Source organism: Nannospalax galili, unplaced genomic scaffold, assembly GCF_000622305.1.
Source record: "Nannospalax galili isolate Female #2095 unplaced genomic scaffold, S.galili_v1.0 scaffold346, whole genome shotgun sequence".
In the NCBI taxonomy this organism is placed as follows: domain Eukaryota; kingdom Metazoa; phylum Chordata; class Mammalia; order Rodentia; family Spalacidae; genus Nannospalax; species Nannospalax galili.
The window spans coordinates 767,497-794,657 of record NW_008357637.1 but is presented as its reverse complement, the minus strand read 5'-3'; the positions used below and the strand labels follow the sequence as shown (position 1 = coordinate 794,657).

Sequence of the window (27,161 nt, the reverse complement as noted above, 5' to 3'; positions counted from 1 at the left end):
TATGTAAGTACTGGGTACTCATACACATTAAAAAATATATATATATCAAGGAAAAATAAAAAACAAAATTAGCCTGAATTTACTTGCAAATTCTATTTCCTAATAAAAGTTTCCACATAATGTTTCTTTCTTTTTGAAAAAAGAATAACAAAAAATAACTGACTGAATCTAAGCCAGGAACTATAATCTAGGGCCATGGATGGGCTTCAAGGGGTCTGTAAAGCTGCTAAAATCATATGCAAGGTGTTAAGAGAGTTCTTTGCCATTATCAGAGTCTAAAAGGAGTTGGGAAGGTGGTTAGTGAGTTCATGTACTCAAGTTGGAGGCACTGACTGTCTGCTATATATTGTTCAAGGCACTGAGGCCCTTCTCAGCAGGAAGAAACAGAAATTACAACACTTTAATAAGGAGCAGGAAAAGGAAAGGAGACACACATCAACAAAACCAGACACCAAACAAGTGAAACCCACAGCTTATAAAATGGTGGTATGTTCTATCCAGAAAAATCAAGCAAGGAAGGAGGAAGGAGGGCATACCACGTGAGGTATGTACAAAAAAAAGTTACATTGATTAAAGCCATTTTAAAATATCTTCATATTCTAAAATTTTCATATTCCCAAAACTTTTATATCCACAAAGAACTTTCAGTTCTATAAACTTGCTAAAAATCATGAACTTCTAGGGAGCTAATTGTATAGTATATAAGGCTGGAGAAGAAATGAGCAAGAAAGGGTGGGAGGTAAGTCATACATGCACGACTGACGAAGCCAGATTTGTTACATGCTCATCATCTTTGCTGTGTGTGGAGTTTTTAATTTCATCTAGTAGAACACACTTTTGAGAAGTAAAACCAAGATTCTGAAAAGCAGCAGAATTAGAACCAAAGTGACCAACTCTAGACACTGCACTGTTCACCTTACTACTGCTTCTTGTAAGCTATTTACTGTCCGTTCCAGAACAAAGTAGAGGATAAGCAAATAGTGTATATAATTAGATATAATTAAACAGGTCAGTATTTCATTCATTTACTCAATTCTAAGTATATGATATTGACATTATAGAGTGAAAACCAGAAAACAGGGGATCAGAAAAAAGTGTGTGTGTGTGTGTGTGTGTGTGTATTCCAGCAAATCAAGTTAAAAACTATGTCACAACCTAGTAACTCCACTCCAAGGTGTATGCCCAAAGAGAAATGAAGCACATGCTGAAGTGAAGACTTCTACACAAAAGTTCATACTCAAGTATTCAGAAAAGCCCCAAAGGAGAAACATCCTAACTATCCCCCAACTGATGAATGGATAAAAAAAATGTGACATAGTCATACAGTAGAACATTTAGCAATAAGAAGAAATGAACTATTAGTATATGTGAAAAGAATAAATGAACCTTGAATACATTTAGAGTATGTGCACAAAGTCACTCACAAAAAACCATGAATATTGTAGGAAATGTGCAGACTGGGAAGGGAAGATTAGTGGGAAGATAAGTAGCTGCCTCAGCCTGGCATGCTGGGGAAAACTAGGGACTGGAGTAGGAAATCATGGGGACAATGAAGTATTCGAAGTTGTCTGAGGTATTAGTTGTACAACTGTGCAAATATACTGAAAACCACTTAAAATAGATGAGTTATAAGGTATGAGAATTTTATCTCCATAAAACTGTTTCCAAACCAAAATAAAACAAAAAGGACTCTATCAAAAGTATAAAGACAAGGAGGGAACTAGGCATATGCCCCCTGAGTAAGACTGAGCTCCTAAGAAAGGAACAGTACTTGTTCTCTTTTATACCCTTGTGCCTACTCCCTAGGAAACAAACATCTGTTGAGCAAACAGAGCAATTAGACAGAGAAGGGTGGAGTCCCAACTCTGCAAGATATAATCTAAGAGAAGGATCACTGTGCAGAGAAGCTATTAAATCCAAGTGGTTATTAGTGCTTTCACAGACGGGACCTGCCTGTCAATGCTGAGCACATTACAGTTTTCAGGGCATATTGGCCTTAATTCTTAAACTTTTATGTAAGAATATCACATAAGACAAAGTAGACTGCTAATAGAACACATATTTCTGTATACCTGTACTGAGAACATTGCTGACAGCTGGTGGATTTGAACTAACAGAAAGTCCAGACAGACTCTGTTCGATTCCTGTAGTTCCTGCTGGTGACAAAGATGGGGGACTGACAGAGGACAGCTGGACCTTCCAAAAAGGAGGGAAAAAGAGAATTACTTAAGAATTATTTGGACCATATACTACTGTCCCAAGTATCATCAGACACTTTTGCATTTAGGCACTCCTAGTTTTGATAATAAGGGGACTAAGCATGAGGAGCCTCTCTCGACTCTTGACACCTCCCTTCTCTGCCTAGTTACCTTCACACAAGAAAGTCTACTCTTTCCTTTGTAACAACCCACAAATATTTATTTAGCCTTTATATACTACTGACTTTCCTCTCTGAATTCTCAGCTGGCTGGTTTGGGGATTTGTGTTTTGTTATGTTTTGTCTTTTTGAGGGTCTCCCTGCAGCCCCAGCTGACCTAGAAGTTACTATGTAGACCAGGCTGGCCTCAATCTCATAGAGATTCACCTGCCTCTGCCTCCTGAGTGCTGAGATTAAACACACCATGCCCAGCATGGGGATTTTGTGTTTTTAAAACTTCATTGCCAATGGAAGAAATCTGCTGGAAGTCTTAATACCATAGTTTTCTTGAAGTTTCTTAAGATTTCTAACCTGAATTTGTTCAATCTTATCTCATCAGTGAGATCTCCACCTTTCAGGAGTCTAGTCTCTAGGCACTCCACAGATTCCTGCATCCAGAGTTGCTTCTGAATATGTTCATGACTCTGTATTCTGTCAGCTAGCATGCTGCCCTTCCCTAGATGCTGCTGCACCCTCTGGTCTTCATAGACTATCCAGGGAGGCTTATGGTGGTCAGAGGGCACCAATTAGGGGGTGGAAGAGATGGTGGTAAAGTCAGAACATGGAACTACTCAGGCTTGGCTCTGAGCCTTGGGTAACCTTGAGGAGTGAGGTGAAACTTCTCAGCTGCTGTACTTCCTCTGGAATTGGGGAAGGCCAAATTGTGTATCATAAAATGGCAGTGTGAAGGGGCTGGAGATGACCCAGCAGTTAGAGTGCTTGCCGCTCTTACAGAGGAACCCAAGCTCAGTTCTCAGCAAGCACCCATGTTCGATGGCTCACAAGTGCCTGTAACTCCAGCTCCAAGGGATCCAGCACCCTCTTCTGGCCTCTGTGGGCGCCTGCACACAGGGCATACATACAGACAGACACACATGTATATATATATAAATAAAAATAAATATAAATCTTTTAAGAAAATGACAGTGGTTGTTCCCTGCCTTTACGTTTTCATTTTTGGGTGTGTGGCTTTTACTTAGCTGTGTAGGTAAGAGGTAACCAGCTGGGATGCCTTCCTAAGAAACATTAAAAAATCCTGCAAGCCCGTGCTTTTCAATGAAGCTTACTAAAAAAGCACCAGCCAGCTTCCCTTGTCATCTACCATGCTCTCTGCCCCACTGACTCTGAGATGGCTCTTCCCCAGGGTGTTTTCCCACTCCTCTCACCTGCACCTCTGTGGCACCTACTCTGACTGACACCCTTTTCTTGAGACTTTCCCCCCTTTGTATTCTTTTCCTAAGCTTCCTTTCTGGATTCTGTCTGTTCATCCAGACAGTCCTCTGACCCATGCAAGCCTAATTCTTGACAATTTTCATCACTATTCACTGGGCTAAATTCCCTTCTTTGTTCATGATACTCAGATCTGCACCTGCAACCTCTATAAAGCCCAGAAGCATAGATCTTATCTTCTTCCAGATATAGAGGAACCTCAAGTTCAACATCAGGATTAATAACTAAGCTCATCACCTTCTGACCCCAAGTAGTACCACCACCACATGCTTCAACACCCAGAAATGACCAGGTAACAAAATGATCTTACCTCTGTAAACCCATCCTTAAGAGGAGTAATAGGTGTGCCAGTCATTTGTCCTGGAAGAGAAATTTTCTTCCCCTCTTCAAATGGGCGCGTAGGTATTCGATGCAAATAACCGTAGCCAATACCACACCCTAAGCTATAAAAGCACATTTTTTTCTTATTGTTATAAAACACTGCTTGCATTTCTTTGAGGGTTTGAAGCATTTATAAACACATGCATTTTCCCCCCAGACAAACACTGATTTTGACACAGGGTCTTATGTAGCTCAGGCTGGCCTTAAGACTCTTGATCCTCCTGCTTCCACCTACATTTTCATTCTTTTAAATAATGCCATCTTTCGAAAAGTCTCTGCTGTCTACCCTATAAGGGCAGTATGCTTCCTTCCACCGTGGATACTACTCTTACTTCCTGAGTTTTCTTCAAACATTTGTCACCATTCAACACATGGCATGTTTACTGTTTGTTTGTCTCCCTCACTAAACTGCTAAGGCCTGCAGAGACAAAATTCTTGCTTGTTTACCGCCATCACAGGGCCTGGCACTAGGTAGATACGCAACTACTTCCTGAATAAATCACACCCAGCCTGTCCACTGAAGAGCTCTAAACACACCCGCATGATGATAGCATTTGCAGAATACAGCACAAACCAGCTGTATATATGATGTTGGTTTCTTCTAATTCATCTGGCCTCTGTCATCAGAGGCCTTTCTATAAAGATGTGATCACAGTACTTCTTTCCACCATCCTTTCTCTTTCTTTCTGGGGGGAATTATTACTCTGTGTGTGCAGTGTTGGTGGGACTGTCTCCGGATGCAGTGCTGGTGGGACTGTCAAGCACTGGTCTGTCCTCCCCAATCCAAGAGAGCAGCTCATGGCCAAAGCCAGTCAACCTACTCCTCTTGCCCAGGGCTTTAAATCTTAGAAGTGACAGAAACACCAAAAATATTTTCATCCTTTCATCAATGGAATTCTGGAGATATCTGAAGTCCTGCTTTTTTCACAGCTGAGTCTTTAGCTGTCTCTTTAACCACATGAGTTAATCCATATGAATGGGTGCATGTCTGCTTATGATGGTAACAGCTGCTTTCTACGTGTTGGAGTTAGTAAATGTCTACTGATAAGATATCACAGTCTCAATGCTCAAAGTGTAGGCAAGTTCCTGACCATGGTATGTAAGGCTTTCACAAGAAGTTTCTGTCATGATCATGTACTTCCTAAAGTATGTGGCACTTTCTGAGTAGTCATGCACGGATACTTCTGAAAGCCTTTAAAAATGAATTATTAATTTAATATTCTAGGTCAATTCTTTTTTTCAATGTGTCTTATAATGAATCAATAACTTCCTTTGAAATAAAAGTACTCAGCATTATAACACATCTGACTGGTAAGTCTAAGCAGGCCTAATTCCATCTTAAAAACGACCCTTACCTGCCTTCTCCACCCCAGGCAGAATTTGGTGTAATTACCACCTCTCGACAGTTATCAGTGTCCGTGTTGTACACATAGAGCTTCAGGGGCTTTGCCTCATGTGTTTCAATAAGGCTGAACAAGTCTTCAGACTGCACAACATCAAAGGAGAAATTTTAAGGTACCATACTTCAGAACAGTGGTTTCAAAACTTGGTTCTTATTAAAATCAGCTAAGAAACTTCCTTAAAAAAATTCATGTTCAGCCGGGCGTGATGGCGCACGCCTTTAAAAAGAACTTTAATGAATTTTGTGACCGACTATTGTCCTTTTTAAGTGCAGGTGCCTTTACTCCAATAAGCGCAAAAAAAAAAAAAAAAAAAAAAAAAAAAAAAAAAAAAAAAAAATCAGGTTCTAGGCCTTGCCCCAGACATGGAAATTGCTATTTAATACCAACAGGCCAAACAAAGTTTAATTTAATGTACAATTCACCATATCAATTCAAGCAAGCCCACTAGATGCTAGGCCCACTTCCAAAGTCAGTATTCTTATTAAAAACTACATCTCTCAGGTTCCAGAGATTCTGCTTTACTCTACATTACTGAAACCTGGTTACCCAGGCACCTTTTTGCCTCTCATTTTGATTTAGCAATGTGTAGTTCCACTAGATAACAGATGAGGAAAAAGATCTGACTAATACAGCTGAGCTAATTTTGGCATCTTTGAAAGAAAAAGGGAGACTATTTGCAGCACTGCAACAAATGAGTAATAAATCAAATCAATGGTGAAGATGAGAGCTTGCTGTAATTTCGAGGTACACATTAGGTTTCTGTGTATCCCATGTGGTGTTTTTCCTCACAGCTATAGTAAGAAGACACTTCCCAGATGTTGCATTTGATGCCCTCAGGCATAAGCTATATGTATCAGCAAAAACGGAAATTTTAGCTCTAAATGCAAAGCTGTAAATATCCTGAATTCAAACATCAATGAGAAAATATCATCTAATTTTCATGATTAATGAACAGAACAATTACCTCTATAATTTTTATTAAGCAACACTCTAATTACCTCATTCATGACTGTATCGGCTCCAATTATATAATCACTGTGAGGTCTAAGTCCTGCCAGTGCCGCGGGAGAGTTTGATTCTACTTCCTAGGATGACACAAAAACACATTCCAAATTTAATATATAAAAAAACAATCTTCTGCTGGGTGTGGTGGTGTACGCCTTTAAACCCAGTACTCGGCAGACAGAGGCAGGTGGATTTCTGTGAGTTCAAGGCCAGCCTGGTCTACATAGTGAGTAACAGGAGAGCTGGGGCTAGAGGGAGACCCTGTCTCAAAAAGACCAAAAAAAAAAAATCTTCCAAGCATTATTGTGACAGTTCTTAATTACAGTGATTAAAGAACCCCCCATATTTTTCTTATCAGAGATAACATTAGATGTGAGAAATTAAAGAATCTATGTATTTAAATTTTCTAATCACCAAATTTACATAATATTTAATACTTAAATTATTTCTCAACTGTCTGCATTAGCAAGCTCTTTGGCCTCCATATTTGTTTCTCTTCCTTGAGTTTAAAAAAAAATGCACATTTAAAAAGCAATGAATGCTGATTTTTTCAGGAACCCAAACTGGCCTAATAATAATACCTTTACCATCTTCCAACCTGCAGATGGCCCAGTGTCACATCATCTTTCTATGCTGCTCTTCCACTGAAGGGAACAGTTCATGGTCATTACCTACCAGCACATGCCAAACATTCTCATTGGCCCCATCAAAGCTGCAGAAACGGATGCTCACTCCCAACAAGCCCTGGCCGCCCCACATGTTGCTTGGTGTGACTGAGGTCTCTCGAAGCTCTAGGGTTTTGCTGCTATAGATGAGCATCTTTACAGGCTTTTCAACATTGGCTTTCAGCAGATCCTTAAGCGTGTCATTGTCTTTATTCTATGAACACACAAAAATCATAGTATTTAATAAAAATGTATGCTAATTATTAGTTTAAGCATTTTATAAGAGTGATATTAATAGTCAATATAAATAAAAACTTCAAAGGTTTCATTAACATTCAAATGTTTCTCCAAGAAGAGAACGTCAGGAAACTAAAAACAACTCTCAATGTTAGCAACAACTTCAAACTGGCTATTTTTCTAAGAGCAGACCATGGAATTTGTAACCCAACACTATTCAGAGTGATCATGGAACTTCAGTGATTAAAAGCAATATATGCTGTAAGATGGTACTGGGGAGATGGCCCAGAGGTTAAGAGCACTGGCTGCTCTTGCAGAAGACCTGGTTTCAATTCCCAGCACCCATAAGGTGGCTAAAAACCGTCTATAACTCCAGTTCCAGGGGATCCAATGTTCTCTTCTGATTTCTGCGGGCATTGCATGACAACAGTGTACATACATATAGACAATACATTCATATACATAAGATAAAAAATATGCTGTAAGAAGTTATATTACTAACAAAATTACAATGACTTTGATTTTAAAATCTAAAATATTTGCTGAGCTTAAAGTTTCATTTTGGACTCTACTTCTAATGCACGTTTTATTATTTATTTCAGGCTAAAAGGAAACAGAATGTTAAATATTTCATTACATAAAGGCCACCATGAAACTTAAGACTTTTAAAACATAAACCAATCAAACAGTTACTTTTATAAAATAGTATTCTTTTGCTGACGTTACATGATTTCTTTTCCAAAGGACTATATTACAAATATACCAAAAACAATTTAGAAAAAGCAATTTTAATCCTGTACTTTGAGAATATCTCTTTGTCTGGTTCCAGTAAAATAATTTACATATCATGGAATTGAGCTCCAACAGAATGACAGGCAAATGACACTTTCCTAATCCATTTGTCAACTGCCTAGAAAAATCTGACTTCTTTAAAAACAATCTTTCTCATCTTCGCTACTTCTTTTGTTTTATAAACACCAAAACTTAACATATAAAGTAAAAGTCTGTAATGATTCGACTTCTCTAAGATAATCACTGGAGTGTGAGATATAGTTTAGACTTGACATTTTAATACTGATTAACATGATTCTTTAAAACTTTTAAAATTTATTATTATTGTGTATGTGCTTGTGCATGATGTGTGTGTGAGTGTGCACACAGTTAGAGGGCAACTGTGAGGAGTCAGTTCTTTCCTTCCACCTCTGTGCGGGTTCAAGGGATTGAACTTGGGTCATCAGGCTGTATCTTTACCCACTGAGCCACCTCACTGGCCCCCAACATGTTTACTTCTAAAAAGTAACTGATATACGCCCATCCCAGACAATCTGAAAAATTCCATTTTGAAAGAATTACAAAGTTCTACATACAAAACTACAAAAACTGAACTTACTAATCTTGAACCGTTAATAGAAACAATAAAGTCAAAGAAAGGCTCCAGTCCAGCTCTATGTCCTGGGGAGTTTTCTTGTACCTGAAAAAAGAATGCACAAAATGAAAAATACCAAGCTTAATTAAAATTGCAAGTTAAATGTCAATGCCTATCCTCTGCTAGTGAAAAGAGATTAATTTCACTGATAATGAAATATAGGCACATGTTAGTTTTCTCATTACTCTTCATCTGTCCCAGATAATATTCTTCCAGCTAACTACATTCTACCTATTCTTCCTGTGAATCTTCTTGGGGGCAGGGGAAGGTCCTTCCAACTATCAGTAGATGACAGGACAAACAATCATTACAACTGAGTGACAACTTCAAGCATTTATTCTTTGACCACTATTTGTAACGTACCTGTCAGCTCAACACTAAAGAGGGAACAATGTCAAGACAACAATCTAAACCAGCTGAGGAACAAGGAAGAGGCAGGGGAGTGGCAAAAGCCCTCTAATCACAAAACTTAACAGATCAAGGGCTATAAAAAGATAGGAGGTTCTAAGAGGGAAGATTCAAAATGGATTAAAATTAATGAGCAAATTTTCTGAATTTACAGTAACACTGACAGACAGCAATAGAAATATAAACAAAACACCCAAAAAGTAAATAGAATGCACTTTGCAATGTGCTTTTCCAAAAATATTTTCATGACAGTGTAAGGAATCTTTCTTCTGCTTGAGGTTATTAACACTGTCAAAACTAACCCCCAAAATAAAAAGTTTGGGCTAGAGAGATGGCTCAGAAGTTAAGAGCATTGACTGCTCTTACAGAGGACCTAGGTTCAGTTCCCAGCACCCACATGGTAGCTATCAACCATTTGTAACTCCAGTTTCAAGGGATCCAACACCCTCTTCTGGCCTCTGTAGGCAGTTCACATATGTGGTACACTTACATCCATTATTAGCAAAAAATTCACAATATATTATAAATATATAATAAAAATAATTTAGGCCAGGCGTGGTGGTGCATGCCTTTAATCCCAGCAATTGGGAGGTGGGGCTACAGGGAGACCCTGTCTCAAAAAGACCAAAATAAATAAATAACAAAAATAAAAATAATTTAAAAATAAAATACAAAGTTGGCACTAATATTTGTAGGCTGATTTTCTGTAACAGACTACACAGATTTTTGGAAACAGTGACTCATGCTGCAGCCCAAGTTGGCCTGGAACTCACAGAATCTTCCTACCTTAGACTCCTAGTGTTGGAATTACAGGTATGAGCCATGGTGCCCAGCTTTAGGACATACAATGTCAATTCTCAGGCTATGCAAATAGTAGTTCACACATATTTATTCACATACAAAGCAGTAGATAGTCCCACAGTAATAAATTAATGCTTTTAAAATAGTGCCCAGGTTGCTCCTGAATACACATGTCTAACACCAATGCCACTCAGAATTATGCTTCTCTTCTTGGGTCAACGTTTCTTATTTACTTTATGCCAAATCATACTGTCATTAACCCTAAAGAACAAAAATTAGATATTTAAATTATTTAAAATTTTAATTTTGTTTTATGTAAATTTCTTGAAAATTTTGGGTTAAACCTTTTTTCTTTTTAAAAATAAATAAGTTAAATATTGAAGAGAATAGTTATTTAAAGGTGTTAGTTCCAATAAACAAATCAGTATCAAAAGGTCTCATTACTTATGGGTGTTAGTTCTTTATTATCTTATTGCAACAGGTCTCCCTGTAGCCCCAGCTGGCCTGGAACTTGCTCGCTATGTAGACCAGGCTGGCCTTGATTGAACTCACAGAGATCTGCCTGCCTCTGCCTCCCAAATACTGGGATTAAAGGTGTGCACCAACCACTCCTGGCATAGCTGGTTTTCTTAAAGGGAAACTATTTCCCAATTTATGTATTATCAAGTAAAATGGTTGAAAGCCAAAATATCAGACAGATTTCTCAAGTGGCAACTCTGAAGAGGCAAATGGTGACAATCAAGAAGCAGAGGCAAGAAAACTGCCAGTTTGAGGACGGATGGGCAACACTGCAGGGAGACAAACAAACAATGGGAAAAAAATCAAGGGGTGGGGGAAAAGTACCATCTCCTAGGTATGAAATGCCTGGCCAGAGTGGTTATCGAGTAATTGTGAAATGCCTCAGGTATACAAAAGAGATAAACCAACCCAGGACTCACCTAAGAAGTCCTCAGAGTGGGGTTTCTCTTCTAATGCATTGCGATCTAATCTCTGACTATCTAAATATGAATGCCTCTGAATGGCCACCCAGAGCATTTCATCTTAGCACCCAAGTAGTTTTCTGATCAGTTTTCGACTTCTTCCCTGAAAAAAGCTTATCTTTTAGTTTTAAACAGAGCTAAGGACAGCACTTCTGTAATATCATCCATATCCAAAGTTGATACTGAACACTGATTCCTACCATGCCACCCTCAGAGTATAAAGTTTAAAGTATTTGTTTGAAATGGAAAGTTTCCAATACCATCAGAAGAATTCTTTCTGTACCGCTAAAGGATTCAATAGTTTGAATTCTAAAATAAGTAAACAACCTTTTCTGTTTTTCAATTTCATTTGCTACAAACATCGATTTCCTTCGTTTTTAATGGAGCTTGAAATTAATTTCTTTCTCAAATTTATTACATACCATCAGTGCCCAGCACAAATTGTGGCCAAGTTGGTTATCTTAATTACTGCTAGGACACCAGCAGAGGGTGCTCTGGGAAAGATTCTCTGATAGTTTTCCTATTTTTCATAGCATGGAAAGTAAGACAAGGCTTCCAACAAGGCATCTGAAGTCTACATGGGGACAGTTCTCTTGAAATATTATCCATTGATAAGAATCTCCTTGGCACCTAATCTCCCCAACATCAGGTTACTATTTCAACTGTCTGTCCTTTATAAGGTATCAATTGTTCATTTATCCTCTACTTCCTTCAAATTCACCTTAATTTTTAAAAAATCTGTCTTTCTGTCCGTCCATCCATCTGACCTACCTACCTACCAAATCTATCTATCTATCTATCTATCTATCTATCTATCTGTCTGTCTGTCTGTCTGTCTGTCTGTCTGTCTGTCTGTCTGTCTGTCTATCATGTGCTGGAGAGATGACTCAATAGTTGAGTGCTAGCTGCTCTTACAGAGGACATGAGTTCAGTTCCCAGGTCCCAGTTGCATATGGATGGCACCCATATAGTAGCTAACAACCCTTTGTTAACTCCAGTTCCAGGGGATCCAACACTCTCTTCTGGTCTCCATGGGAATTGTATGCATACAAGCAAAACACTCACACATTAAAAATTAAAATAAATAAATTTTACACCAGGCTTGGTGGTGCATGTCTGCAGTCCCAGCACTCAGGAGGCAGAGGCAGGCAGATCTACAGGTCTCAAAAAGACTAGAAAAAAATTTTTTTTTAAATATCTATATATATTTAACTCCACAGACCATTTGATATTTATCACTGGGTCAAATATACAAATTTAAGTTGAACACATTAAATTAGAAATTTAAAAACATTTAACTGAGACTTTTTAAACTGTGTAATGAAAAAAGAATAGAGTTTTAGAGTAGACTGACAGTTTTAAGCAATGGTTTTGCTCACTTACTGGCTGTGTGAGCTTTGAAAAGTTTATTCACCTCTCCAGAACTCAGTTTTCTCACAAATATAAGGATAATGTGCTGCCTATTTTACAAAAATATTGCAAAGTTCCAATGAGTTAAAGTTCATGAAATGTCGGCTAAGCCTCCAGCTTGTGACTAGAGCGGGTCAGCTCTTAAACTCATTTTCCCACAGGGGATTAGCACCTGAGGACAAATTTTTATAACTGATTAGTACATAGATACTAGTTACCTTTTCAACCAAGAATTAAATACCTGCTACTCTTTAAATAAAGAAATAGACCTGTAAGGTCCTAGTTGGGAAGACAGATCATTTTCAATGCTGTCTCTCAAAAGTCAATTCCAAGTGGATGGCAGGTCAAAGGTCAAAAAAACAATAAATCTTGTAGAGAAAAAGCAAAGGAGAGTATCTGAGACCTTCCAGAATGCAAGCCCTTCCTAAAGTGTGCACAAAACCCAGCAATCAACTAAAAAGGCAGACTATGCTACAGCAAAACTAGCCGTTTGCTCTCAAAGGATGTGCAAGTGAGAAAAGATGCACTATATATCCATGGAGGGTCTGTACGCAGCACAAATCTTCAACACTGCAAATCTTTTTTTTAGTGGGGGAGGTGTCTTTTTAAGACATGGTCTCTTTCTAGCCCCAGCTGGCCTGGAATCCGCTATGGAGATCAGGCTGGCCTCCATCTGACAGAGATCCCTGCTTCCCAAATGCAGAATTAAAGGCATTTAAAATGACACCTGGCTGAACACTGCAAATCTTAACAGAAGTGCAGTAAGGCCTGGGGAGATGGCTCACTTGGTAAAGGGCTTGTTGCGCAAGCAAGAGGAGCTGAGTTCTATCTCCAGCACCCACATAAAACACCAGGTGTGTTGGGGAGGTGGCGATAAGAACCCTGGTAGACAGCTCCAGAGGAATACCACCCAAGGTTGACTATGGCCTCCACATGCACACACACATGTGCATCCCCACATGAACACATACACATATATAATAAAACCACAATGAGATATCACTTCTCATCTCACAGAACAGCTAAAATAAAAGAGACAATAACAAGTGCTGGCAAGAAGATGGAAAAACTGGAATACTCAGACACTAGTTATGAGGATGTACAATGGAATAACCACTATGGAGGTATGTCAGATTTCCAAAATGTTAAACAAAGTTATGATAAAATTAGCAATTCCATTTCTTTTTAAAGATTTTTTAATTTTATAAGTGTTTTGTCTGCATGTATGTGCAACATGTGTGTGCCTGGTGTGCAAAGAGGCCAAAGAGGGTGTCAGGTCCTGTGGAACTGGAGTTAAGGATGGGTGTTAGCTGCCATGTGGGTGCTAGGAACTGAATTTGGGTCCTCTGGAAGAGCAGCAAGTGCTCTCTTTTTTTTTTTTTGGTCTTTTTGAGACAGGGTCTCCCTGTAGTGGGGCTGGCCCAGAACTCACTATGTAGAACAGGCTGGCCTTGAACTCACAAAGATCCCCCTGCCTCTGCCTCCCAAGTACTGGGATTAAAGGTGTGTGCCACCATGCCCGGTGTGCAAGTTCTCTTAAGCACAGTCTTTCTCCAGTCCCCAACAATTCCAATGAAAATACATGTCCACACAAAAACTTGGAATGTGAATTTTGTAGCAGTATTACCCAAAATATTTAAAAAGTAGGAACAACCCAAATATTCCTCAACTAATGAATTCATGAACAAAATGTGTGTGCTATGTCTACAAAATGGAACGAAGTATTGCACTAATACATACCATGATGTGGATGAACCTTGAAAACATTATGCTAAGTCAAAGAAGTCAGTCAAAAGGGTACATATTTCATAATTCCAATGATGAAATTCCAGAAGAGACAAAAACCATGAAGATGGAAAGGAGGTTAGTAGTTGCTCAAAGTTGTGGGTAGAGCAATGGGGAGTCTCTACTAATGGACACTGTTTTCTTTCTGGAGTCACAAAATGTGAGTTCTGGAAGTAGATGGTGATGATGGCTGTACTCTGAATATACTGAGACCTTCACATTGTATGTTAAAAGGCTGAATTTTATGGTATGCAAACTATATCTCAATAAAGATGCTTTTCATGGGCAAACAATTTCGGCTGATACTAAACACAAGAGGCTATTAAGTAAACTGAAAATGTGCTTAACCTCAGTGGTCATCAAGGAAATGCAAACCACAACCATAATGCAGTATCACTGCACACCTATCAGAATGCCCCAGAACAAGAAAGATGGGGAACACCATAGGTGAATAAGGAGGTACATCCAGAAAACTCAACTACGGCTAGTGAGGCTGTAAATAGTAATTTCACAGAAACTATTAATATGAAAATATGCATACTTTTGACCCAGTATTCCCTTTACTAGTATATGCCCCACAGAAACAGGTATACATGTTCTCCAAAAGGCACACAGCATGACGTTCACAGTCGAGCTATTTGGAATAGCCCCAAATTGAAAACTACATAAATGCCTAACAGCAGCAGATTGGTAGGTTAGTAAAATTTGGCATATTTTCAATGACATTAAATAAACATTAATAAAACAAAGAGTCTACAGCAAAGCACACTTGGATAAAAGCAATAAAATAAGTACACATTACATAAAGTTCAAGAACAGGCTAGCTAATCACCATTGCTATAAATCAGGATGGGAGACAGAATCCACCCTGGGGATGGCTCAGAGTAAGTGACTGGTAGAGGAATAATGTTTACATGAGTGAACTGTTGTGGTAATTCACCAAGCAGTACACTTATACAGACTCTTCAAAATAAAGCTTTAAGGCAGTCTCCCTCTAAAAAGCAGAAATGAAACTACAATCATCTTAGAGTATATCCGCATCTCACCTACATGGAACAATTTGAGGCCCTGCAATGAAGTTAGAAAGGACTCAGAGCAGTCACTGTAAAGGCTACAAAATAAACAACAACAAAGCCTTTCTCTGATGCTCATCACACTTGAGGGCCACTCTCAGACTCTACTTACACTTATTTTACATAATTTCAGAATTTGATTTCCAACCCATCAACAGAGAGTAACAAACAAAAGAAATAAAAGAGAGAAGCTAGTGCTTCACCAAGTACTTACTGTGAGCTCATGCAAAAGGTGAGATGCATCTTAAGGGAAACACAAAGAAAGCAAGGTTCTGGCAAGCTGTAGACAGAGCTTTTGAGATGATGGCAATGTTCTGGATGGGTGCCATCAATAAGGTGGCCACCAGTCACATTATCTGCAAAGCACTTAGAATGTGGCTAGTAAGACTAAGAACTAAAATTGTAATTTTATTTAATATGTGGCTAGAGGCTACTCTACTGGACAGCATAAGTCTGCCTTGTTTACCTGATTTCTATTCCAACCCAGCACATTAATTATAGTCATGACAATCAGGTATGAAGAAGTCCAGTATGGTAGCTCAGTGTGACAGCTTTTGATGTACATGTAACCACAAAAATACAAGGGGTAACATTGTATTTCATTATGTATTCCAGATGCTGGGGGAAATGTAACTCATTTTAAACAAAGATTTTTAAGAAGCTGCTATGAGAAGCTACATAATGACTATACCATTCCAACTATCTGACATTCTAGAAAAAGCAACATGAGACAGTGAAAGATCAGTGGTTGCCCAGGGTGAAATTTGCTCAACAAATAAACAGAAGCTTATGATGAAATTGTATTGAAAATGGCATCCCTAACACATAAATCAGTTAGCACTAATACCAGGCAAGGTGGTGCACGCCTGTAACCTCAGAATTTGGGAAGTAGAGGGCGGAGGATCATGAGTTCAAAGCTATCCTCAGCTACGTACTGAGTTAGGAACAGTCTGGGACACACAAACCCTGTCAAACAAACAAAACACCAAGGATTAGAAGCTGAAATTTGAATACTTTTTAAAAAAATCCCTAATGTGGTGTTGTCCAGCTACTGTGGGTAAGTTTCAATAGGCTCTGAAATGAATTTAGGTTGTCAAGTGACAGGAAAACAAAAGATCAGAAGAGTCCAAATATAAAACTTTGTCACATAATGAGTCAGTATTTGTCATGGCATGTAATATTTTATGTGTCTGTGTTTGTATGTGTGTATTACTCTGAGCTGTAAAAAATTAAATTTGAAAAACTGCCTTATAGGGTAGCATTAGCTTTGTGTCCAATCAATTTCTAGTTTATAAATGCAATTAAACTTTCAACTTTTCTTTTTACATTTATTTCTGAGTGTGGGTATACGTGTGCCATAGCACATGTGGAGGTCAGAGGACAACCTGCAGGAGTTGGTTCCTTCCTTCCACGTGGGCTTCGGGGATCAAACTCAAGACACCAGGCTTGGTGGAAGGCACTTTCACCTGCCGAGTCATCTCGCCAGCACATCCTTCCCATCTTCCTCTCATCTTCTGATCTTAAAAGTTTTACCAGACTTAACCTGAATTGTTCTTTCTCTCTTACTTTTCTTTTGCATAGACTTCATTGTTTTTGTTGAAGCCTTTCCAGTAAAAGATCTTCATTAGTGACTCTTCTCCTCACTGTGACAAAATACCTGAGAGAAAACAACCTAAGGGAAGGAGGACTGACCTGGGCTGTGTCAGAGGTGTCAGTCATCACTTCCAGGAGGGCAGAGCAGAGCAGAGCAGAGCAGTTCACAGAGCAGCATGGCAGCCAGGAAGTAGAGAAAAGGTATTCTAGAATGGACCAGTGTAGGGCACAGTGCAAGGACATGCCTCCAGGGGCCTACTTCCTCCAGCTAGACCTGACCTCCAACCATTTACCACCAGGAATGCCATGATATAATGAACTTATGAAGGAAGAAATGCATTCATTACATCAGAGTCCACAGGACCTAATCACCTCTGGAAAGCCATAGCCACTGCCACATGTGTGCTTTACTGATCTCCTAGGTATTTCTCAATGCAATCAAGGTGACAGTTAGGATTCATCACAGTATCCATCTCCTCTTCTCCAGGATTAAGAATTCAAATTCTACTACTTTACCAGTGTCTGGGTCAATCTCGCTCTCACTTTTAATTCTCCAACTGGGAGAAGGAAATTAGGCAAGGGGGGGGTGATAAAAGTTTGGGTTGAACTGGATTGTTAAGCTTCTCCTAAGTGCATTCGGTGTACTTACATAGTTCATATTGAGGTATAGAGACCTGCTATCTTAAAGTAAGGACAGGAAGCCAAAAGGTTACTTTTTGCATATGTAGACGAAGTGAAATACAGTTTTTTTTATTATCACATCATAGATTCTTTTGTGTGTGTGCACATGTGTAACCTCAGGTGTTGTTCCTCAGGCACCGTCCACCTTTCTTTTTCTAAGATTATTTTATTTTACGTGTATGACTGTTTTGCCTGCATGGGTGTACATGCACCATGTGTGTGTCTGGTGCCTGTAGAGGCCAGAGGAAGACATGTGATCCCCTGAAGCTGGAGATACAGATGGTTATGAGCCACCATGTGGATGCTGGGAACAGAGCCCAGGTCCTCTGCAAGAGCAGCAAGTGCTCTTAGCTACTAAGCCATCTCCCCAGCCTCTACCTTTCTTTTTGAGACAGGCTCTCCCAGTGGCAGGGAACTCATCAAGTAGGCTAAGAGTGGCTGGCCAGCAAGTGAGTCTTTACCTATGTACTTGGATAACAAGCATGCACTGCCATGCCTAGCTTTTTCCTACATGGGTTCTGGGGATTGAACTCAAGTCCTTAGACTTGGTAAGTACTTTACTAAGCTATCTTGCTAGCCCAAATGCACCATATATTCTTTTTCATAAAATGTAGATAAAGTCCCTTTGAATGAATGACTGTACCATCATGTCCACTAGTTCTCAATTTAAGCCCCAAACTCACACTTTTGTGCTGTCTTAAAAACAGAGATGCTAAACAAGAAAACAGCTGGACATGGTGGGCCTATGTATAACCGCAGGACTCAGGAAGCTGAAGCAGAGGGATGAACTAGAGTTTGAGGCTATCCTGGGCTACATAGTGAGACTTGACTTCAAAAACCACAACAAAAAGATCAGACAATAAATGCAAGCTGGGCTTGGTAGTGCACACCTTTAATCCCATAACACTTGGGAAGCAGAAGGCCAGCCTGTTCTACATAGTGAGTTCCAGGCCAGCTGGGGCTACAGGGAGACTCTGTCTCAAAAAGACCAAAAAAAGGAAAAAATAAATGCAATGCATATGACACCTGGAGGACTCACTTAACTATACACATAAATCTTTACACTACATGTGTTGCTTACATAATCACAATGATGGAAAAAATTTAGAAATGTGACATAATAGAAACTAAACCTTAAATCTTGTGGTTTAAAGATGCAAAGCCACTGTATGGATGGGAGCTAGCCTATAACAGCAATGAATCTGGAAACAAATATAGTCACAATTCTGTAGTAGGCTTGGGTTGAAGAGTTTAAGTTGTATTCACTAACACACCCTCCTTTCCTGTTCTTCCACAGTAACTTAAATGGCATGTTCTGACACTGGTCCTAGGATGTAATGCATAACATATACAACAATTTTAAATGAATTATTAAGCTGAGGTAGTGTGCCTGTAGCTTCAACTACTCAGAAGGCTCAGACTTGAGCCCATGAGTTCCAACACAGGGAGACCCCATCTCAATAAATAAATAAATAAATAAATAAATAAATAAATAAATAAATAAAATAAAATAGGGGCTCAGTGGTTAAGAGCAGTTGGCTGCTCCTGCAGCAGAAGACACAGGTTTGATTCCCAGCACCCACATAGCAGCTAACAACTGTCCCTAACTCCAGTTCCAGAAGATCCAATGCCCTCTTCTGACCTCTGTGGGCATTGCACGACACAGGTGCACTTATATACATGCAGGCAATTTACTAATATACATTAAAAAAAGTTAAAAAAATAAGATAAAATAAAAATTCTGATGACTAAAAAAATAAATAAAAACCTATTGTTACATATAGCAGTTTCGTAGACAAAAATCTGAACATTAGATCATCAACACTGAAAGAAACTAGTATGCTTAAAAAACAAAAACAACAACTATGAAAATCTCTTGGCTCAAATGCTGATTCAGTTTTGTCCCCCCCCCCACCTCAGGGAAGGAAAACTTGCTGTGTGACTAGGCAAACCAAATTAACCTCTCTGTGCTCTTTTCTTTCCCTATAAAGTGAGGAGGCCAACTAGATGGTCTGGAAGACTTACCCTGAAGTAAGTCTAACTGTCTCCAAGCTATCCATTGATTCCACAATGAAGAAAATCAAATGCAGATCATTTTAACTACCTAGGCACTTAGCCATTTTAATCATCATATATAGTAACAGTGGGGCAAAACAACAAGGAAGATATTGGTGCTCCCTCATGTTTTAAAAGAGACAAAATTTCTTTAAAAAATAAAGATCCTAGGGGGCTGGAGAGATGGCTCAGTGGTTAAGAGCACTCACTATTCTTGCAGAAGACCCGGGTTCGAATCCCAGAACCCACATGGCAGCTAACAGCCATCTGTAACTCCAGTTCCAGGGGATGTGACACCCTTTTCTGTCCTTCAAGGGCACTGCATGACACAGGTGCACTTATACTCAGGAATAAACTCACATGCACATAAAAAATTTTTAATTAAAAAAATAAGAAATCCTTAAAAATTAACAGATAAGAGTCAGATTTGAATCAAACCTGTGTATATATGGTATGTGTGTGTGTTCGCAGGTGTACATGTGTCACAGAGCATCTGCGAAGGTCAGAGGCAAGTCTTAGGAGTCAGTTCTCTTGCTATCTTGTGCGACCCAGGGATCTAACTCAGGTTGTTGGGCCTGTGCACAAGCACCTCTACTTGCTGGGCCATCTTGTTAGCCCCCAAACTTATGTTTTACATAGCAGCATACATAGGGTTAGGCACATAGGTAAAAAGCAGCTACTAGTTGATTCATAAACATTCTTTGACATTACCTTCAAATACAGGAAGCAGAATATTTCAGTTTACTAAAGTCCTGAAATACACAATGTATGAGCCCTAGGACACTTCTAAACATTGTATCTCTGATCATAACTTCATGTTCATAAGCACTAGACAAGTTAGTCTCTTGTTGCTTTTTATGCAATGAAGTGTTTCAGTGCCTGGGCTGCCGTCCTGGGCTCCTCACTGGCCACACTTACCAGGTTAATTATGGTTTCAGTAAGAAAAGGAGTGCAAGCTGATTCTACTACCTTCTGAGCCAGACTACCAGGGCATTTTAATAGTTCTTCAAAAATTTTCCTAAGAATCAAACTCAGAATAGCTATGCACACCAGGACACTTATTTTGCTGACTTTAATAGTCTGCTGAAAGGATCATACCATTTTGATTGAATAATGGCTTATTATATTTAAGCTGGTAAATACTTGTGAAGCTTGGAGTGTGCTTTGGAATCTGACTGTCTATTGTCCAGGCAGGTATGACTATCAAGTAAGATTTGTTTCCTTAAAAGACACAGAATCAACGTTGTTACTATTTCCCTCAGCATTACAAATAAGTTTTCTATACCATAAAAAAAAAAATAATGCTGGACTTTTCTCTCTCCACATCCCACTGTCCACACATACACATACACATACACATACACACACACACACACACACACACACACACACACACACACACCATTTTCAGAAACAAGGAACCATATCATCTAGCAGACATGTATACCCTAAGAGACTATTATAGGAGACCACACTAGGGAACTGGATTCCAGCCTCTGCTGTTTCCTCAGCAAGTTCTTTAAGCCTTTTCAGACTACAGCGTTTCTACCTGAAAAGTAAGGATAATAGTTGTGTCTCTTCCACCTCTGTCACTGAAACCCAATTAGATAACAGACATGAAAATATTCTTAAAACATCCTGCCTCATTAAGGTATTTCATGAAAGCATTTGGCTGATAAAGACAATGCAGGTTAGCTGGTGCCATTATTAGTAGCATTTGCATTGTTGCCTTATTCGTTAAACCCACTATTGCAATGGCAATACTAGTTAAGACAGGCTCGCAAACATTGCCAGTATTGTTTCCATTTAATCAACTAGTAGCTGCTTTTAACCTATGTGCCTAACCCTGTGTATGCTGCTATGTAAAACATAAGTTTGGGGGCTAACAAGATGGCCCAGCAAGTAGAGGTGCTTGTGCACAGGCCCAACAACCTGAGTTAGATCCCTGGGTCCCACAAGATAGCAAGAGAACTGACTCCTAAGACTTATCCTCTGACCTTCACAGACATCCTGTGACACATGCACACCTGCGAACACACACACATACACACAGGTTTGATTCAATCTGATTCTTATCTGTTAATTTTTAAGGATTCTTACCCTGTGGCACAGAGCATCTCAAAGGCCTGTCTTTCCAAACAACCTCCACCTCAAAATCCAAGAAATCACAAGAGTAACATGATAGTTCCTGTCATGTCCTCAAACTCTTGTGAACAATGGTTCCAGAATGTTCTCAGAAAGCTCCCTTCTTGGAGAGTGTTAAGTACAGAACAGAATTAGGTATTTTAATTTAGAGCCAGGTCCTATAATGGGCATCCATGAGGCCACTCCAAAACCGTGATTTTGAAAATGGCCTTGCTGGACTCAATTGATAACAGAGGGCAAACTGAAGCAAGAATTCTGTATTTAACATGCATCAACTGGAGGAGGTAACCGACAGTAACTACTACCAAAATCTAGAAGCCCTGACTGAGATTCTTCCTGTCTTGCGTTAGGATTCAAGGACCCAAATAAAAGTGGAATATGGATCTGACCCACTGTTTTAAGTTTTTTGCATTTGTTTACTGAATGGGGGATGTATGCCATGGCACTAGAGTGGAGGTCGCAGGACAACTTGCAGGAATCAGTTCTCTCCAACCACATGGGTCGTGAGATTCAAACTCAGATGATCAGGTTTGGTGGCAAGTGCCCTTACCTACTGAGTCATCTCAGTGGCCCCGATCCACTGTTTAAGTGAAGCTGAAATATACTATTTTTAAAAGGCTTTGAACAAGTTTTGAAATCTTCCATTACCAGTCTGATCTTTTTAAAGATATCTTGTGGGCTGGAGAGATGGCTCAGTAGGGAAAATGCTTGCTATACAAGCATGAGGACCAGAGTTCAGATCCCAGCACCCATGTACAAAGCCTGGTAGAGCTTGCAATCTCAGTGCTGGGAGGCAGAGACAAAAGAGCCCTGGGGTTGACTGGCTAGCCCAGCTTGCCAATCAGTGCGCTCTAGTTTCAGTAAGAGACCCTGCCTCAAAAAATAAGGAAGAGAGTGATAGACACCCACTGTCCACCTCCGGCCTCCATAGGCACACGCAAGAGCATGTACACACACACACACACACACATATATTCTTGCTGGCCTTGAAATTCTGATCCTCCTATCTCATCATCACAATGTAAGCCACTGTGCCTGACCTAGGAGTCCATTCAAGAAAAAAATTTAACTTATTTTGTGTGTGTTCAGTATATGTGGGTGGGTATGTACCACAGTGTGTACGTGGGGATCAGAGGACAGCTCTCAGGAGTCAGTTTTCAGTCCCAGAGCTTGTCAAGCTCACTGAGTCATCTTGCCAGACCCAGGAGTTCACTTTTTAAAAAAGATTTAATTTTTTTTTTTTTTTTTTTGGTCTTTTTGAGACAGGGTCTCCCTGTAGCCCCCGTTGTCCTGAACCTCACTAGGTAGACCAGGCTGGCCTTGAACTCACAGAAATCCACCTGCCTCTGCCTCTCGAGTGCTGGGATTAAAGGCGTGCACCACCACGCCCAGCAAAAAGATTTAATTTTTAATTATGTGTGTATGTGCATGTGAGTGCCCACAGAGGCCAGAGGATTCAGATCCCCCTAGAGCTGGAACCAACTGGGGTCATCTGTAAGTGCAGTATGCACTCTTAATTGCTGAGCCATCTTTCCAATCCAGGCATCCACTTGATAAAAATAGCTTTAAAAAATGTATTTCTGTGACTATGTCAAGTATTTTCTGATCACTGTAGAAATTCTAGAAAATATACTAAAGTTTTAAAATATAAAAATGTTACCATCCAGGGCTGGAGAGATGGCTCAGCAGTTAAGAACACTGGTTGTTCTTGCAGAAGACCTGGGTTCGAATCCCAGCACCCACATGGCAGCTAACAACTGTCTGTAACTCCATTTCCAGAGGATCCGACAGCCTCTTCTGTCTTCCGTGGGCATTGCACAACACGAGCATTGCACAACACGGGTGCATTTACCTACACGCAGGCAATACAAGCATACACATAAATTAAAAATAAAATATTTTTTAAAATGTTACCATTCATCAATAACCTTTGAATATCCTTTTACTTTATTATCCTTATTCTCAGTTTTATTTTCCATGGTACTCAAAAGTAGATGCACAAACTCAGGGTTTTGCAGCACTTTTTCCGAATGCACAGCTTTCTGATTAGTGCTTAGGTTCCAATTTATTTAATAATAAACAAAGGTGCTGAATAATTAGCTTGGTAAGCCAACACATCTTTATTTGTTCTTGGTTTTTGAGACAGGGTCTCATTCTGTAATTTAGGCTGGCCTGGAACTCATTATGTAGCTCAGGTTGGTCTTGAACTTGTCAAATTCCTTTTGTCTTGCTTTCTAAGTGCTGGATTACGGGTATGAACCCATACCTGGCTCTAATATATACTTTGGCCACATTCTACAACAAAAAATACTTAAGCAACATTTACCTTTACATAATGGAATTACAGATAACCTGGGTTTTTGTTACACTTTGGAACTCGAGTAAATGTTCTCTAAAGAATAGATAATCAGAAAAAGCAAGAAACTTGGTAAAATGAAGATTTATATATTAAAATTCCATAATTTTTGGAAATATGTATTTTAAGTGAAAGAAAAAAGCAGAATGTAAGGTTCGCAGTACGTAAAAGGCCAGAAAACTAAATGTTCAACACAAGGGGTGCTGGCTACCCCCACACTCCTATGGAGTTCACTGCCTTACTCTGGAAAGACCACCAAGTGCCAAGTTAAGTTACTAAGTCACTTCACAGTATGTATGATATGCTTTCAATGGCTACAAACAGAAGCAAGGACACAAGAAAAGAAGGTAAGGGGTGTGGGGTACGCTTCTTTTATATGTGTAAAACACATCTGAATGGTCACATAAGAAGAAACTTTCTACAGTGGTTAGTTACCTCTGGACTGGGAATAACAAGTTGAGTACACAATATGATCTGCATGGAAACAGGCAGTGAAACATGAATACAGCATATGCAAGATCGAAAGTATACTGCTTTATTTCTGGATCCATTTAGGATTGTCCTCTGAAGATCTGTAAGCAAAACCTAACAGTAAGTATTGAAAAACAATCTCCCAGGTGGAAAGTTCACCTTATCAATTATTCGGATTCCTGAAATAATAATAAAACGCAATGGATATAGGCATCAGAACAGTAAATGCGATTTCAAAAATCCAGTCACATTTTTGCTACTAGCAAGGAAATGGCCAGGTAATTGTTTCTCAAAGAAAACTAAAATTAAATCAGTCTGAACTCATCAAACATAGGTGAGTTTATCTCAAGACTTTTCTGCCATATCTATATTGGCTCATAAGTTCAATATCTGGCAGTGGACACTACCACCATACATTTAGGCAACCACAAATGAAAGGAAGAAATTTTTGTATGCTAAAATTCAACACACTTCTTTTCTCTCTAAAAACACACATAAGGAAATTAATTACAGAATTTGGGGAAGAGAGCACTAAGAACTCAGAAATATTTGCTTAAACTATATAATCATTAAAGCTACCTTTGACAACAAAACTCTTAAGGAATTATTTCAGATTTTTCAACATTTGTATTCCAGATGCAGACTGGTAACTAAGGCTGCCCCTAACATGTCTACTAATCAATGTACAGATTAATAGCACATCTATACTACTGAGTATGTATGAACACCAATCCATAGGAATGAAGCATTTAAATGAGAGTCCTATTGATGTGTACAGTTGTCTTTCAAGGCTCAGATTTTTTTCTACTGATTACCACTAATGCTTTTCACTGAGTTTCCCTGGGAGTATATATTATAAAAATACCACAAATCCCTAAGGATTCACAGCTACAATCAATCACTGTGAGAGTTAACTGGTAGCAGGATACCTCACAGGAGACAATTCAAAACCAGACCAGAGAAATAAAGGAGCACTCCCACTAATTTTCACTTCGTATCTGGCATGGAACATTCTTCTATTTTCGCTGTGGCATTTAGGTTATTTGGTTAGCTTAATAGGAAAGGAATATGTAGAGACTCCCTAGGAAAACAAACAAAAAAATTCTACCTCTCAAGAACGTGGCTCCAAGAGGGGTTTCTAGAGGAACAGAGAGAAAACTACAAATAACCCTGACTATCAGAAAAGTGATCCATCACAACCCTATCACTCAGATATTTGGGTTACCTTAGAATCTTATCTCACCTAAAACTCGAGACCTGGGGCAGAAAATGAAGGCAGCACTGGAAGTGCACTCTCAGGGAAGATGCGCTGGTCTGGGGGAAGCTAACATCCTGTGACATTCTGTATTTTCCCTAAATGGCGCTGCAGACTGAGGCCACTCTGTTCACAGTTCATCACGTTAATACTCACACAGGTGTCACTGCATTTGTGCAGGCCGTTTACAGGAGGATGTTGCTTTGCACCCTGGTGCCTGAGGTTTCGCTCCCCTACCAACCCTGGTTATTCTGAAACATTCCTCCCCATTACCTTTTTAATCTCATGCATCTAAACCTCTCCTGAAACCCCCACTCTTCCAGCTGTCTTAGGAAAAAGAGAATGGCAGTCCCCCCTCCAGGAGATGTTGGAGATTTGGAGGGTCAGGAGTAGCACAGGAGCGGAAAACTCCTACCAAAAAAAAAAAAAAAAAGTGACTTCAGGTCGGTCCACCTTAGCTCAAGGCCATTCGTTTGCCCTTCCCGTCCAGCCGGTCTTTCAGCGCATCCCAACAACGCCGAGGTGAACGGACACCTGCCGTCGCGTCCCTGCCTAGCGGGGCTCGGCGCACCTTCCAGGGAACCCCAAGGGCGGGTCTCTGCCCCTTCAGGAGGCGTTGCGCCCCCGCCCCAGCCCTTCCCAACTTTGAAGCTCAGACAGGGCCGGCAGCCAGGGTGGCCCGGTCCCGGGGCCAGGTGTACGGTAGCCGCGGCGGGCCGCGCCCAGGACGCTCCGTGGGCTTGGGCCTGTCTGCCCCGGAGGGTCCCTCGGCCTCCCCAGGCGGGACCAGCCTCCGCTCCCGGCCCTCCGCAGCCCTTACCCGCAGGACGTGGTAGCCCTCCGTGCCGCCGCCTGGGATCTCGACGCTCTGCGAGGAGCCCATGGCGGCGGGCGATCAGTGCGGCCAAGCCGGCTCTGCGCTGCTCCCGCCCTCGCGCACCGCCGGCTCCGCGTAGCACTTGGGACGTGGCACTCACAGGCGCCAGACCCGGGCCGCACAGCCCGCCGGGAGATCGTCGCCGCGACAGCCCGGGCTGCTACGCCGCAGACGGCGCCCTCTGCCGGGAGCCGGCGGAGAAGCCTGAGCGCGTGCGGGCGCGAGGAGGGCGGGGCCTGTGCCGCTCACGAGAAAGCGGAAATGCGGTTCCGTCGGTTCGGACACCTGGAGACGGAGCCCTGCCGGGGACAAGATTCATCTCCGCGCGTTTCCACTCTCCTGAAATAAAGGTTGCTAGGTTGCAGCGCCCCCTGGTGGCCAGAGGTACGGCAAGGCTTCCTGCCCAAAAGAAACCGAATGAAAAAACACACCAAACATCCTCCTTTTGTTTTTGATTTTTGTTTTTGTTTTTGAGACGGGGTCTCACTATGTAGCCTGGCTGGCCTGG

General features: G+C 40.4%; 1 protein-coding gene across 1 annotated transcript in view; it reads right to left on the bottom strand.

Annotated features, from left to right (window-relative positions):
• Gorasp2 (golgi reassembly stacking protein 2) overlaps positions 1-26,794 on the bottom strand; it is a 31,974-nt gene extending 5,180 nt beyond the window's left edge. Inside the window, exons 1-7 of the mRNA XM_008855240.3 lie at positions 26,597-26,794; positions 8,728-8,808; positions 7,111-7,314; positions 6,429-6,515; positions 5,383-5,513; positions 3,957-4,089; positions 2,073-2,196 (exon numbers count right to left, since the gene is read on the bottom strand). Of these exons, the coding sequence (XP_008853462.1) occupies positions 2,073-2,196; positions 3,957-4,089; positions 5,383-5,513; positions 6,429-6,515; positions 7,111-7,314; positions 8,728-8,808; positions 26,597-26,659 (823 nt within the window). The 5' untranslated portion in view covers positions 26,660-26,794. The remainder of the gene's footprint in view (positions 1-2,072; positions 2,197-3,956; positions 4,090-5,382; positions 5,514-6,428; positions 6,516-7,110; positions 7,315-8,727; positions 8,809-26,596) is intronic.
• Between the last annotated feature and the right edge of the window lie 367 nt (positions 26,795-27,161).